The sequence below is a fragment of the Dromiciops gliroides genome, chromosome 6 (genome assembly GCF_019393635.1).
Source record: "Dromiciops gliroides isolate mDroGli1 chromosome 6, mDroGli1.pri, whole genome shotgun sequence".
NCBI classification, from domain to species: Eukaryota; Metazoa; Chordata; class Mammalia; order Microbiotheria; family Microbiotheriidae; genus Dromiciops; species Dromiciops gliroides.
In genome coordinates this window covers 102,841,121-102,857,933 of record NC_057866.1, presented here as the reverse complement: position 1 = coordinate 102,857,933, position 16,813 = coordinate 102,841,121, and the positions used below count along the sequence as shown (strand labels likewise).

Sequence of the window (16,813 nt, the reverse complement as noted above, 5' to 3'; positions counted from 1 at the left end):
GGGGTAAAAAGAAATCAAGTGTACACAAACAAGATGGGGAAAGTATGGCTAGTTAACAGTTTTATCGAGAAGGGCCTTGGTGTTTAAATAGGCTATGAGATCATTGGTCAACAGTGGAAGAGGGGAGCCTAAAAAAGCTGTTGGGACCTTAGGCTGCATCAAGAGGAGCAATGCCTAGGACCAGGGCGATGCTGATCTTGCTGCCCCCTGCCCTGGCCAGACCACGTCTGGAGCAGTTTGCAGTTTTCAGTGCTACCTTTTAGGAAGCTGGAGCGCCTCTGAGATGCTCCTTGAAGGCAAAGATTATTTTCCGGTTCTGTCTTCGTATCCCCAGTACCTAGTAGAGGGGCCTCGCATACAGTTGGTGCTTAAGAGATGTTTGTTCCTTGAATGACTTGCCTTATGCTCTCCCCCACAAACACCCTAACTCCTTGCCTGACATCCTTTGTAACACGAGCTAGATCATGTGGGGGTGGGGTGGCCTCTGAGAAATCCTCACAGGCAACTCCAGCTCCCTCAGCACCCCTGAAGCCCCCAGCCACCTTCTCTGCAAAAAGACACACTATTTCTGGGAGAGGGGGAAAAAAGGCAAACTACTGTAGAAAGACTTTGAGAAGATCCCTGAAAGGAAATTTTCCCTTTCTGTGTCCGAGCTAGAGGCAGGAGACGTCACGGCTCTGTGTGCTGGGCGCCCTCTGACTGAGCCAGCTGGGTCCATTGTGGATTGTGGCAGCTGCTGCTCCACTCATTCTCTCATTTTCCTCCATCAGCAAAAAAACACCCATTCTCAGGACAGCTGGCGGCAGAGCGGGACAGTATCTGCAGCAAGCCCGGAGCACGCACAATTTCCCTGGGGTCAGGTTCACGTTAAAGAAAACTGGAGGCTCATCATCTGGCCTTTGAAAACTGCCCTAAAGAACTGAGGGCATAATTTTGTCCCGTGGATGCACAAACACACGTACACACATGAACAAATGCATGCAGAGACGTGCCCAGACACAGACACGTACACACAAACTTACAGACAAGGACCCGTAAACGTGTGCAACTCGTAGGCATGCACACTGATAAGCATGTACATCCAGGTCTACACAGAGGCAGGCATGTATATACATCTTGTGGCTGAGCTCATACAACACAGATGCTCATTCACATACAGACACACCCAGAGACATTCCCAGAGAGCTGGTATGGTGGGAAGCAGGGACACGACAGGCAACCCCACCCCCACCTTTAGTAAGGCTGGATTCAATAAAGAAAAGCACAGACCAGCACCCATCCTGCCTGAAGTCAGTCAAGCTACTTTTTCGTTCCATCTATTATGCTCCACAGCAAACATCACCATCTTGGCTCAATTACACACTCTGGGAACAGTTGCTCTATGGCTGCTTAGCCTTCCAGTCTTCTTAGACCTTGGCCCTTTCTCCCACCAACATCCTGTGTGATCCCGTCACACTGGCTTTCTATACAACAGCCCCTCTCCTGACTCTGGGCATTTTTGCTGACTCTCCCCATGCTTAGAACTCTCTCTGTCCTCAGCTCTCTCATGGTTTCTTTGATTTCCTTCAGGTTTCAATTAAAGTCTCACCTTCTGCAAGAAGGCTTTCCTATTCCTCCTTAATCTTCATTTCTTCCCTCAGAGGCTATTACCAATTTATCCTGTATGTGTGTGTGTCTGTATGCATGAGTGTATACACATATGTATACATGCATGCATATTGTATGTAGGTATGCATGTAGCTTGTTTGGACGTGTTTGTATGTCGTCCCCCCCCCTGCACCCTTAGACTGTGTGCTTCTTGAGAGCAGGGGCTCACTTTTACATTTCATTGCATCTCCAGGGCTTAGCATAATGCCTAGCACGTAATAGGTACTTTAATGAATGCTTGGTAACTTGATTTGACTGTTTAGGTACAGACAACCTTTTGTTGCTTTTAGTGATCGTTTCCATCTTAAAGTTTCTTTGTACAAGGAAGACTTGTCCTGAGCTAAGCAGATTCCTTTGAAAAATATTCGACCCATACAGCAATTGGCCCCTGGTCCCTGATCAAAAGACTGGGTTCGGGGCAGCTAGGTGGCGAAGTGGATAAAACACTGGCCCCGGATTCAGGAGTACCTGAATTCAAATCCAGCCTCAGACACTTGACACTAGCTGTGTGACCCTGGGCAAGTCACTTAACCCCCATTGCCCCGCAAAAAAAAAAAAAAAAAAAGACTTTGTTCATTTTGCGGGGAGGGGGTTTCTCTCAATAATAATCTCTCTGACTCATTTTATATACCATCACCACCCCACCCTCAGAATTTCCTCCGAGGAACATCAGGTTTACATAGGGATTTAAGATTTACAAAATACTTTGGAAAATTTGTCCTGAAGATATACGCCCCGAACAGTCCATAAACTCACAGCTCGGCCCCACCCTTTGGTCTTTGTTATTGTCCGCAGGCAGTTGTTATCACAGGAACCTAGATTTTGAACCGGAAAAGACCCTGGAGGTCACTGAGTCCAATTCCTTTATTTTATAGGTAATGACAGTATAATAAACAGGTTTTGTGACTTGCCCGGGGTTATAAATGTCTGAGACAAGATTTGAACCCAGGTATTCCTGACTCCAAATTCAGTGCTCTATTACACTACGTTTCCTACCTAATCTGGTGCAATATTACCCACAACCCACTGTCCAAGAGAGGGCAGTGTCAAGGAAAGGTAGAGAAGAAAGATTATTGAAGAGGGGCTGGGTTGGGCTAGTTGATAGTACCAAACACTTCAAAGAAATCAAAGATGAGGAGATAGAAGACTGGGAAGAGAACCTCTCAGACTGATCACAGAGGTCGTTAATGACCTTGGAGAGAGCACTTTCAATTTGATATAGTTGGCAGTATTCTACCATCCCTGCATCTCTTTCTTGTTTTACAACTTTCAGCCTGAGTCATGAGGACCCAAGGGAGCAGAGAAGTTTGGAAGTCAGCCTGTTCTCAAGTTGCTGTACTTTTACACATATAAGCAGTAGGGATCTCCTCTGACAGGAAGCCAATTCTTTGTTCTTGTGGTTGGAATGAATTCTCCTCCTATTTCCCTGCCCCATCCTCCCTTTGCAGGAAACTGTAAGTTTTAATGAAAATGAACAATAAAGAGGGGGGAAGAGAAGGGACTTGGGGGGAGAGGGGATGTAGGTGATATAAAGCAAAAATCTATTTTAAAAACAAATACTGTAAAATGAATGGAAGGTGACCATACTTTATATGTGTACAGAATCTCCAGACATCCCAGACCCCTACTTCCCTGGAAGGAGGTGAGAGTTCCTCAAACCCCAGGGATTGGCAGTACCCCATCTCAGAATCCATGGTCTTCATGTCATTTGTAACCAATTACACACGGTATGACCAAAAGGTCTTGAGGGAAGCGTGCTTTGATTAATTTTTTTCATTGATTAAAAAATATATGTTTCCTGAGCACTGACTATATGTCCAGAACTGTGCTGGATTCTGGTGATAAAAAGAAAAAAGACTAAAAGGTTCACATTCAGTCTCTAATACAGACTTCTATGGAAACCCTTAGCTCAAAAAACTCCTAGAAAATCAAATCCATCAGGAGATGTCTGAGGTCTAAGACCCAATTCCTATCAGAATACACAGCTCTTGAATGGAATTTCCTCATAGACCTTGAGGATTGCCACAGGGCTGCTTGCTAGGAAGATCATCCAGGCTGAGAGTACATGAAGGAGCAGAAACTGGGGAGAACTCAGCAAGTCATCCAAGTTGTGTGTTGTGTAAGCTCTAGGATGTAGACTATTATTCTCCTTCATATTTGTATCTCTAGTGTATTTGTAGCTTCTTCATATTTATATCTCTAGTGTATTTGTATCTTCTTCATATTTGTATCATATTTGTACCTAGCATGTAGTAGGCATTTAAGAAGTTTGAAGCCATTTAAAGATAGTCAATCAATAAGCATTTATTAAACACTTACTGTGTGGCAGGCATAGTTATTGACTTTGGAACTACACCCAAAGGGCTATATAACTGTGCATAGCCTTTGATCCATCAACACCATTACCAAGTGTGTACCCCAAGGAGATCAAGTAAAAAGGAAAACAAGCCATATATACAAAAACATTTATAGCAGCTCTTTTAGTGATGGCAAAGAATTGGAACCTGAGGGAATGGCTTAATGAATTTTTTTTGGTGAGGCAATTAGGGTTAAGTGACTTGCCCAGGGTCACACAGCTAGTAAGTTGTAGCTTAATGAATTTTTGAATCTATTAAGGAATAGCTTAATGAGTTTTGGTATATGATTTTGATGTGCTCTAAAAATGATGAAGGGATTGGTTTCAGAAAAACATGGGAAGACCTATATGAACTGATGGAAAGTGAAGTGAGCAGAACTAGAAGAATGTCAAATACAGTAACAAATACTGTAATGATAACCACTACTGAAAGACTTGGCTACGCTGATCAATACAATGATCCATGATAATTCTAAAGGGCTAATAATGAAAAATGTTCTCCACTTCCCAAGAGAGAACTGATGAACCAAGTGCAGATTGAAGCATATTTTTTCCATGTACTTTTTTTTTCTTTCTCCCCCCAAAAAACGTAGCTAATGTGGAAATAAATTTTGCATGACTTCCTATGTATAATGGATATTGCATTTCTTGCCTTCTCAATGGGAGGGAGAGGGGTGGAGAGAGAGAGAGAATTTGGAACTAAAAATTAAAATAAAAAATGTAAATAAAACTGGAAAGAATCCTCAAAAAAAAAAGTAAATGTTTATTGCCTGACTAACTGAATGGAGTAGAATGCAGAGGGAATGTACAGTATAGGACATAGATTGAGTAGTGTGTGAGCTCCTGGAGGGCAAAGACTCTTTTTTCATCCTGTCTTTATATCCTTGGCAAGTAGCACAGTGACTTTTATATCATAGCTGTTTCATAAATGCTCATTAGTTAGGTTTAGATAAGGCTGGAAAGATAGGTTGGAATCAGGTCGTGAAGGGCCTTGGATGCCAAGCTAAGTAGTTTATGTTTTATTCCTCAGGCAATGGGGAGCCGGTGAAAGTTTTTGAGTAAGGAAGTAGCATGGCCATATCTGTGAACTAGGAAGATGAGTCCAACAATGACTGTAAGGTAGATTAGAGGGAGGAAAGGTGGGGTTGGGAAGATCTCTAAGGAGGCTATTGTAATGGTCCAGGTAGGTGGGAAAGAGGGCCTGTACAAGGCTGGTGACAGATGGAATAGAGAAGAGGAGGCAGAGGAATGCAATCTTACAGAGGCATGATTGACAGAAATGAGTAAGTGATTGGATATAAGAGATGAGGGAGTGGGAGAAGTAAAATATCACAAAATGTCAACTTTGATTTTGTTCCTTTTTTGTTTGTTTATTTGTTTGCTTTTGTTAGAGTGGTTTAAATTTTTTTAATCACTTGATATGGAGGTTATAGATCTGGTTAAGCCTGGGTAATTATTTTATTTCACCAAATGGAATAAAAAAGTTGGGGGAGGGGCAAACTAGGGAGGAAAGATGATGAATTCAGTTTGGAACATTAGTTTGAGGTACTGATTGGTCTAGATGGAGGAATTGGGAGATGTTGGGCAGGAGCTTGGGAGAGAAGTGCAGATATTGTGTTTAGATGATTGTTTATGGGAGAGGGTCCAACGGACCAGTCGATAGCAATTTTCACTTTAGTTTCCCAGAAAGTTTCATTGGCTACCCTGACTGGTTACTGACCTTTGGTCTTAGGTGTCTTAGAGCTTAGATTCCCTTGGCTCTGTGGCCCTGCCTTTTTCTTTTGTTGAGCTTCTTCTCCTCCTCTGGGCCTAGAATCACTAGTTAATTTCTTAAACTCTTGCTATTGAGCCTTAGAGTCTGGGAGAACCCTCCTGCTCCAGACCTCCCCCCCCAAAAAAAAACCCTAGACATTTCCCTTTATCTTCTCTATTCTCTTTCCTTTCTCCTCCCCTTCCCTCCCTTCCCTCAATGTGGCGAAGTAGAAACAAGGTTGAACTTGGAGCCATGATGCCTGAATTTGAATCCTGACTCTGACACTTATTTTCCTATATGACCTTGGGCAAGTCATTTAACCTCAATAGGCCTCTGTTTGTTCATTTGTAAATGGGGGTGGAGGGATGTTGGACTATAAATGTGCTCTTAGACCATTCTAGCTCTGAGTCTATGATCCTATAATCTCTCCTCTTGACCTTCATTCTTGATTTCTGCCCATCTATGGGGTCTGTAACAAGATGTTCATAGGATTTGGCACTGGAAGGAAACCTAGCGATCATCTTGTCCAGTGACCTCATTTTACCAATGAACTGAGGCCCAGGGTTAGCAGAAAGATCACTACATACAGACAGAGTTGGGAGATCTGAGTTTGAATTCAATACTTAATACCTGAGTAACTGTGAGCAACTTTCTTTATCTCTCTGAATCTCAGTTTCCCCATCTGTAGATTAGGGGTAATTATACTTCATAGAGATGTTGTAATGAAATCAGTTTGTAAGCTTTGAAGTACAATAAATGTGGCCAAATGACATTGTGAAAAGAAGATTCAGGGGACTTGGATTTGGGTCACCTGCTCAACCCTACTTGATGGCTGGGTGACCATGGACAAGGAACTTAAATCTCTCTGATTCTCAGTTCCTTCATGTGTAAAATGGGGTGGGGAAAAGAATACACATCAATGAGTACCAAGATCCTTATGGATAGTCAATAAATCAGTGCACACTTATTAAGAATTCAGTATATGCTAGGCATTGTGATGAGTGCTCGGAAAGCAAGGAAAAATGACAAAACCCCACAAAAATAGAGGGAATAGGGGGAAGATAGGGGAGAATCCTGAAGCTGTGGACCTAGGATGCAGTGGGGGAATGATGGTGCCTATAGTAATAGGGGGGGTTGAGGAGAGTAGAGGGTTTGAGGGAAAATATAAGAGTTTTGTTTTGGACATGTTGAGTTTGAGATACCTATAGGATCCAGTTCAAAATGTCCACTAGGTGAAGTTGGTGGTATGGAATTAGAGCTCAGGGAGACTGGAAATAAAGCTCCCCAAGAAATCTACCTAGAAATGATAATTGAATCATGGGAATTGATAACATCACCAAGAGAGGTGGTACAGAGAGCAAAGAGAAAAGGGCTCAGAACCAAGCCTTAAGGGATACCCTCAGTTAGAAAGCATGACAAGGATAAGATGAGAAGGTGTGGGTGGACAGTGATATTCACAATGGGAGGAAACACTCACAGATGCATCAAAACATTGGTGACTTAGGCAAAGACATAGGTGGAATGTTCATCACATCTGGAGATGTCACAAAGCTAGGAGAGGTAGCTAAGGCTATATAGTCAAGAGGTAAGAAGGATTCAGAAGGGCTATAACAGGGCAGGTTGCGGGGGGGGGGGGGGCTGAATCTAGTAAAAGAGATAGCATGGTGAAATGGATAGAGCATCGGCTTAATCCTGCTCCAGACTCTTGGTAGATGTGTGATCCTGAGCAATTCACTTCTTAACCTCTTTGAGCCTCAGCTTCTTCATGTGTAAAATGGTGATAATAATAGCACCAGCCTCACAGGGATGCTATGTGGATCAAATGAGAAAATGTAGATAAAGGATTTTGTAAACCATAAAGCCCTATGTAAATGTCAACTAAAAAACATTTAAACTTAGTAGGGATAAATGTAAAGGCCTTCCCTTGTTTTCAAAAAGTCAACTTCACAAGTATAAGATGTAGGAAATGTTGTTAGACAAGAATTCCTATAAACAAAATGTAGTGGACTTCAAAGTCAATATGAGTCAACCGTGTGACATGCAGCCAAAAAAAAAAAAATGAGCACAATTCTAAAAAAGCCCTAGTGGTACTCAGAATCAAGGAGGTGATTGTACCATTGTCTGCTCTGGTCAGAACACATCTGGGTAATTGTGTTCCATTTTGGGTGCTACATTTTAGGAAGACGTTGACAAACTAGAGGTCATCCCAGAAAGGGGAGGTCAAGATGATGAAAGAATTGGAGACAGTGTCATTGGAGAAGCAGTCGAAGGAACTGCGAGTGTTTAGCCTGGAGAAGAGAAGATTTAGACAGGGTATGAAGGCTCTTTTGAAGATCTGAAGGGCTGTCACGGACAAGTGGGATCACCTTTGTTCTGTCTGGCCCCAGAGAGCAGAACTAGCAATCGAAGGTGGAAGGTGCCAAGACACTCTATGTAATGACAACATTCCTAAAAATCAGAGCTATTCCAAAGTTGAATGGGCTGTCTTGGGAGGCAATGGGTCTTATTTCCCAACCATTGAAACTCTTTGTATGGGAGTTGGATGTTGCAGAGTGGCTTCCTATTCAGAGAAGGCTCTAACTAAATGGTCTCTGAGGCTTCTTCCAACCCTGAGTTCCGAGGATTCCATGACGTTTCCTGAGAGACTTGCAGACTTCTCAGTACTCTAACCTTTCTCCTGCTTCTGGTTACCAAAGGCAAGGACTCTCAGAAAACTTCTGAGTTTGTCCATGTGCTGTAGGGGTGGGAAGCTGGAGGAGATGCTGAGAGATGTCCCTGACCCAGAGGGTCAGGAAGAGGGGAACTTTGACAAGAAGGAGCACAGTAGCAGAAAAGGCATTGGGGACAAGGGGAACCAGATCCTGATGCCCTTGGGAGGGAAGGAATCAAGGGACAGAAGAATCACCTAGAGACACCCATCAGTGTTGCGTTTATAGAAACAGTGCTCTATCCACTGCGCCATCTAGCTGCCCCACTATGTGTATTTTTTATTAAAATATCAATAAGTTGGGCAGATAGGTGGCGCGGTGGATAGAGCACTGGCCCTGGAGTCAGGAGTACCTGAGTTCCAATCCAGCCTCAGACACTTAACACTTACTAGCTCTGTGACCCTGGGCAAGTCACTTAACCCCAATTGCCTCACTAAAAATTTTTTTTAAATATCAATAAGTTAATTTTAAATGATTTTGCCTTAAAAGTCCTTTAATTTTTTTAATCTTTCTCAGCTGGAGAATTGGGTGATTATATAATTACATTCATTACTTCAAGAATGCAAAAAAAATTGTGATCTATTCATTATAAGTATTGTTTTTTCCTTTTTTTCCCATTGGGGTGGAATTATGGGAGAACAGGGAAGCTATCTATACTGTTGCCAGAAAAGAAAGAAATGAAATGAAATAAGGTCAAGGGTTATTGAACCATTTTTTTAATTTCACAAAAGAGAACAGAAAAGTTCAGAAGGAAGTATAGACAGGAAGAACACTTTTGAAAGTAAGATAATGAATTTATTATACATTTTTAAAAGTAAGCTGTAGATAACAGAAATTCATGGTTTTATATATAATTTCTTTCTGTTCTACTCTGTAGATGGAAATTTTTTTAGTGGGGGTAGTATTCATTAAGTGTAGAATAAAAATAAAATCAAGATCTATGACCTCCCCAGACTGGAAGATTCCAACCTCTTCTCATCTTGAGGAATGGTTTTTGTGAGCTGCCCTAAATCCAGTTCATCTCTGGCTGGTGACACTTGAAGTGATGAGCTAGGCTGGTCCTTGGACAAGGAACCTATGGCCTGTCATTGGATCCATCCTTTCTAGCTCATTGGGACCTACCAGAGCTTATGCCCTCCTGATAGGGCTGCTCTTGGTAACCCTAGGTCACCTCTGTGCCTTCATGAGGCATTAGAGAAGGACTTAAGTTAGAGAAATTGGTACCTAGCAGTCATTATGTAATAAAGCTTATATAACTGTTCTGATGGTAACAAAGCTATCAAATGCAACTTGGGTATCCCAGGGCTACCCGACAACACAACCATGCATTCACTTGCCCTGTTTTGGCTAAGTGAAATTTACTCCATTTGCTTGTGTGAGGAAATTCTGCCCTGGGTAGTTCTGTATTGGCTAAAACTATTTCCCCCCACCCACAGTGATCTCTCCCTCCTCTCAGCCATCAAATCCCACCAGGGCTTCAAGGCTCAGCTTGTGTGCCACCCCCACCCCCTACATGAAGCCTTTTCTGATCATTCCCATCATTTCCTGATCTCCTGTATCACGGCTTGTACTGTTCCACACATGCAGGATGCCTCAGCTATATTCAGGTTAGCCCTCAGTTCTGTCAAACTGTCTAATTGTTCCATGTGTATCAATGTAAAATCCTCCACGTTCAGGGCCATCACCCTTCCTCTTCCCCGTGGTGTGAAGGGCTGAGCACTGAGCTAGGCACAGAGCATGGGGCAGTAAAGATATGTCACTTTAACAGGAATTCGACAATGCTGTTTTCCCAGAGGGAAGTGTTCTGAAAGGGAAAAAGGTCATCCTGTTAGCTGGGATTACTACCTAGTCCCCTGGGGATTAGGTTTGAGGGGCCTATGCTTAATTGGAAGGTGAGTATCTTCCTTTGGATGCCCGTGAAATCGATCCGAGGCAGGGGTTAACCTGGCCAATGAAGGCTCCAAAAACACCCATCACCCTCCAGATTGCATACCCCTCCCCAGTCTTGTTTTTATGGCCAGCCTAATAGGAGTTTTTAGGTTCTGAGGGAGAGGCAGGCGGTGGGGGCTGAATTAGCTCTCTCCCTGGTTTAGTATGAGTCATCCGATCCGTTCTCCTGAGCAGCTCTGTCCTCCCACGGATTCCCCATAATCATCCCTAAGAAAGACTTTGCTGATTACAGTGTTTACTGAAAGCAGTTGGCCCTGTATCACCCCCCAGTTAGGACAAGGTGCTGCTTGGGTCCATGAACATCCAGAGAAAATAGTGGGAGGGTTTCTGGGGAAGCCCCAGGCTTACCATTCCTGGTGGTATACCCAGGGACTGTGAGGAGCCACCATGGCCCTCAGTCAGGAAGACGTGGAGAAGTTTCTCAATGAAAACCCCGCCTTCACAGAGCAGTACTTTGGAAAAGTTCTGAGCCCCGAGAATGTGGTTGGCGCATGTGAGGGTCGGGGTCTGGTGGATTTCTCAACCTTTAAAGAGCTATGCCAGGTAGAAGAGAGCGAAGCCCTCTTCGAGGTCGTTCAGGACATGCAAGAAAGTATCAACATGGAGAAGGTGGTCTTCAAAATCCTTAGGAGGGTATGCACCATCATCCATGCCGACCGCTGCAGCCTCTTCATGTACCGGCAGAGGAATGGTGTTGCGGAACTGGCCACAAGACTTTTTAACATCCAACCCAACAGCACCCTGGAGGATTGCCTGGTGCCCCCTGACTCGGAGATCGTCTTCCCTCTGGACATCGGGGTCATAGGGCATGTGGCACAGACAAAGAAGACCATCAATGTCCAGGATGTTAATGAGGTAGGGTCTCCAATACTGACAAGAGTCAGTCTCTGTAGTAAGGAGGATGAATAAGGAGAGAGGGCTCACGGATATGTAGGAGCTCACCAGTCTAGAGTGGACCAATCTCCCCTAGAAACAAGAATGGTCCTTCATAGTACATTAGGGCTCAGACGTCACTGGTTAAAGGGTCCCTCATGGCCCCAATCTCTATCGTCCCTCAAGATATAGCTTTACTCCCAGGGATTCTTCACTTTCTGAGATAACATGGCTCCCTGTTTCTTCCTATGATTCACATGTATGGTCTGGCAAATTCTTTCATTGCAGACGAGAATATCCATACGGTCAGGTCTGAGATGTTTGTGTCTTCAGGTCTGGGATCATTCCTACAAAGTGGAGAATTCTGTCTCCCAAATATGCTCACTTTAGAGCCTTTGCTCATATGATTTCCCGTGCCCAACTTCCCTCCATTCCTTATGCTACTGAATCTTCCCCATTACCTAAAGCCCAATTAGAAAACCATCTCTTCCATGAAGCGTTCCTTCGTTTTCCCAGGCAGTAAGACTTCTTTCCCTCTTTAAACCTCACAAGGCATCCTCTTGTCATCTTTATTACATTCATCATGTAATATGATTAACACGCTCTTCAATTATATTATGATGTAATCTATATTATGTGATGATATGAAGATATCACATACAAAGCTGTTGTTCTGGTTAGTTATCTGTCTTGGTATCATCATACTAGGCTTTAATTCCTAAGAGGACAGGGACTGTGTGTTACCCACAATTTGGATCACCACCGGAATCAAGCAGAGGTCTCTGCACACAGCAGGGACTTAATATTTATTTATTTAGTTGTTTAATTTCATTTTAATGTCTGTGTATTCATAGAATCATAGATGTAGAGCTAAAAGGGACCTTAAAGACCATCTAATCTGATCCCCCATTTTACAGATGAGGAAACTGAGGTGTAGAAAAGTTGAGGTAGTTTGCCCATGATCACATGAGTAGTAAGTGGCAGAATTGGGACTTGAACCTGTATTTTCTGACTCCTAATTCAGTATTTTTTCGGCTGTTTAGGATTAGTTTTTCTCTGTTGCACATACATGCGTACCTAGGGTAGGGTGACGTGGGCTTTGCTTCAGGGCAGCAGACATACAGGAGGCACACATCCTTCTTTATTCCTATACTATCACTTCTCTTTCCACGCTTCCTTCACCTGATATCTCCCTTTCCTATAACTTCATCCTGAGGGTTGGGGATCTGCTCTATGGTAGTGGGCTGTACTCTCTGGTAGGTGGGCCTCTGCTCCCCTGATCTGACCTGCACCCAATGTTGAGTAGCTCCCGCAAGAGCCACACATTGTCCAATAAAAGTGTAGGCCAACATAGGCCAGCCTTGGTGAGATTTCAAGGCTTTCCTGTGCCCCAGGTAGACCCTGCCCATCTCTGTTCCCATCCCTGGAAGCAGCTTCTCCCAAAGTGGCCTAGGGGGCACCCTAGAGTTTCTGTTGGCCTGATATATTGAAGTATCCTGAGGTCTGTCCCCACCATGGGTCTTTGTGTCCCAAGATCCAAGATCTTTCCACAAGACTTCCCTACCTCTATCCCTGCTTGCCCAAGCTCTAAAATTGCTAGAGATAGCTCTCTTTTATGTCACCTGGTTTCTACGTTCAGTGGAGAGATTATAATTAAACAAAATACTCCTTGATAAACCTTGAGGAGAGGAGGAGGAGGAGAAAGAAGCATTTATTTATTTTTTTTTGTGGGGCAATGAGGGTTAAATGACTTGCCCAGGGTCACACAGCTAATAAGTGTTAAGTGTCTGAGGCCAGATTTGAACTCAGGTCCTCCTGAATCCAGGGCCAGTGCTTTATCCACTGTACCATCTAGCTGCCTGAAAGAAGCATCTATTAAGCACCTACTATTTAGCAGGCACTGGGCTTTATAAATATTAGCTAATTTTATCCTCACAGCAACTCTGGGTTTTGTTGTTGTTTAGTTGTTTTACAATTGTATCTGACTCTTCATGAACCCTCTTGAGGTTTTCTTGGCAGAGATCCTGGAGTGGTTTGCCATTTCCTTCTCCAGCTCATTTTACAGATGAGGAAACTGAGGCAAATGGGGTTAAGTGACTTGCCCAGGGTCCCACAGCTAGTAAGTGTTTGAGGTCAGATTTCAACTCAGAAAGATGAATCTTCCTGACTTCAGGCCTGGTACTCTACCCACTGTGTCACCTAGCTGTCTCAACCCCATTTTGCAGTTGAGGAAATTGAGGAAGACAGAGTTTAAATGACTTGCTCAGGCTCATATAGGTAGTAAGTGTTGAGGCTGGTTTTGAACTCAGGTCTTTCTGACTCCAGGCCCAGGGTTCTAACCACTGCACCACTTAGATATTGCAATAAAACAAAAGTAAGTCCCTTGAGAATCTTCTTGAGGCTAGGACTGCTTCTGACATATCCTCTAGGCCAGTGGGATCAAACTCAAATAGAAATAGATCCCTGCAAGCCACTTTAGAAAATCACAAATTGACATGATCTATGTTGTATTTTTATTTGTTTTGTTAAAGATTTCCCAATTACATTTCAATCTGGTTCACTTGGGAGTTTTGAAATGTGACACTTCTGCAGAGCCTAGACCCTCCACAGCCCCTAGTAGAAGTCGGGGTACACAGTAGACGCTCAGTAAATCCCTCTTCACTAAGTGATAGGTCGCTGAAACTCTTATCCCTTTCTTATAAAACTGGGAAAACTCAGCCAAGAAATTTATCAGCTCCTTGTCATTAGACAACCTGTGTCTCCAAATCCTGATTAGGGCCATAGGTCATAGATTTAGAACTGGAAGGGACCTTAGAGGTCTTTGAGTGCAATCCTTTCATTTTACAGATAGGAAACTGAGGCTTAAAACACTTGTCCAAAGTCACACAGATGCTAAGCGACAGAGCCAGACTTCAAACCCAAGTCCTCTGCATCCTAATCCATCGCTCACTGCACTGGTTCATACTTGCTCGACATAGCCAAATAGCCAACATGTGGAATTTATCCAGAGAGAACATATAGACTGAATATAAAGTCTCAGAGGGTTTGGATCAACTCATAGAGGATGTGGGCTACTAAAGGAAATGACTTTATTTGGGTCCTTAACCTGTGAGGATGACATCAGAGAGAGTGAACCTGGTCTTCTAAAACCCTTCAATTTAATAAGCATTTATTAAACGCTTGCTGTATTCCAGGCACTGGATTAGGCATGGGTATTGCTTCAATACTTTAGTGATTCTGTGATCTCCCTGATCAATGCCTCCTCCTCCTATCCAGTTCTTGTTTGTGTTCTCCCAGAGATCCTCCCCAGAGGATGATAAACTTAACGGGCTGAACCCCTTCCTCTAGTCAAGGCGTTCTGACATTTCACAGGTACTAGTGCAGTGCTACAGTTGTCCATCTGCTGCCCCCTACCCTCACTCTGTCTTTGGGCCACCTGTATCCCTGATCACCCAATCCCTCAATGCCATTTCTCATGGCACTTCTTCCCTTCTTCGACCCTCCCAATTCTACTTCTTGCACATAGGTGAAAACTAGAAATTTTCAGCAACCTACTTGTCCCTACCATGCATTTGTTTTGGGCACTGGATAAAGTGCTGGATCCGGAGTTAAGAAAAAACCTGATTTCAATTCAGCCTCAGACACTGACTTGATAGGTGATACTGGGGAAGTCACTTTACATGCTGTCTGCCTCAGTTTCCTCAACTGTAAGGTGGGGATAATAATAGCACCTGCATTTCAGGGTTGTTATAAGGATCAAGTGAGATAATATTTGAGCAGGAGGAGGATGAGGAGGAGGAAGAAGAGAAGGAGGGGAAGAGGAGGAGGAGGAGGAAGATGAAGAGATAGAAGAAAAGGAGGGAAAGGAGGAGGAATAATAGCACTGAGAAAAGAGAGCACATCATTAGTTATGATTGCAATGTTTGAGATGACAACTTCTTAATTAAAAACAAAATAAGAAGCACATTTTCAAATACTCCTTAACAGTTTCTGACTAGATATTTCAAGTTCATCTGAGTACTTTTTCCTGGATTTGCATCTTTAAAAATGGTAGCTAACAGTTGAGGCCTTGAAGTGTTATATAAATGCTAGTTATTATTAATATTGTTTTCCCCTATGGACTATTAAGCTGACCTCTTTTGAATAATCATGGATCTCATTGAAAAAACTGTAATGTTCTAGAGCTTAAAGCAATTGGCAAAATGCCAGATTCAAACAAAAATAGGTGGAAGACCTCACCATTCCTACAAAATCCTTCTATATAGGACTTCCTCTATGACACTGCCAAACACCTTTAACAAACATATCTCTCCCATTTTATGTCTTGCTTGAAATTAATAATCCAAGCTCCTGATCATGCAACATTTATTTCTGTGGTTGCATTTGTCAAACAATCTTGTGTAATCTTTATTGGGAGGACTGGGCAGGGCAATGAGGGTTAAGTGACTCACCCAGGGTCACACAGCTAGTGTCAAGTGTCTGAGGTCATATCTGAACTCAGGTCCTCCTGAATCCAGGGCCAGTGCTTTATCGACTGTACCACCTAGCTGCCCCCAACCTTGTGTAATCTTAAGGATAAAAGCCCTTAAGGTTATTTTTTTTTGCTATAGCAAGCTAAATGTCTGTTGTTGTTGTTGTTTTTAATAATCAACACAAAATCAACACAGCAGGATCTTTTTTTCTTCACAGTTTTTAGTCTGATGTGGATTGTGAAGATAAAATCTGCTGGGAGAAAGAATTTACATTTTTGGCAAGGATTTCATCGAACATTGTCATCAAGGATTCTCTTGACACATGCATAGATGTCCTCATAATGATTTCAAAAGATGAGAAAGTCAGTATGTGGGTCAGTGGTTATTGATGTCCTCACAGTTGCCTTTGAGCGGTAAAGCTATCAGTATTTTTTCCCATTCTTTCAGCATTTTTCCTCTCCCTAAGATTTTTTTTAGACTAATTTTCCCTCCCTCACCCAAGCTAGAAATGTTGATGCCACCCACCAGCCCAATTTCTGATGGGTTCAGAAGCTTTGACCTTATCTGACTTGGACTGGTTTATCCCTCCTCAGGTAGCCTTGTGACCCTTCCATTCCCTCCCAGAGACTTGCCATATTGGTGTTAGACTTTGTGAGGATACGTGATTATCTTTAACCCTATTGCAACTCAAAACTCCCAAATTCAAACACCAGCCTCAGCTTTCCCAATAGCAGAGACCACAAGAAAATAGCAGTATATATAGCTCTCTGAGAGATTTTATAAGATGACAATGTATTACTTGCAAGATTGTGTCACTAGAACTCCATGGGTTCTTCTTTGTGTATCTGGTCTGGTCCAGCAATTCATCTCGAATTCATGTTCTTGAGTGCCATTTCAACTTTGAGCAGCACATCTGAGATTAAAATGTTAGGTTTCAAGTGTAATTACTCTCCTCTCCTTAATAATGAGCAGTGACAATTTTTTTTCTATTTCATTCTACTTTTTTTCCTCCCACTTTCATTTATGAAAGCTTTTGGAATAATATGGCTCAATT

The 16,813-nt window shown here is 42.9% G+C and overlaps 1 protein-coding gene across 1 annotated transcript in view; it reads left to right on the top strand.

Moving 5' to 3' along the window:
- The first annotated feature begins 10,801 nt into the window (after positions 1 to 10,801).
- PDE6B (phosphodiesterase 6B) overlaps positions 10,802 to 16,813 on the top strand; it is an 86,135-nt gene continuing 80,123 nt past the window's right edge. The window contains exon 1 of the mRNA XM_043971234.1: positions 10,802 to 11,269. Within this exon, the coding sequence (XP_043827169.1) occupies positions 10,802 to 11,269 (468 nt within the window). The remainder of the gene's footprint in view (positions 11,270 to 16,813) is intronic.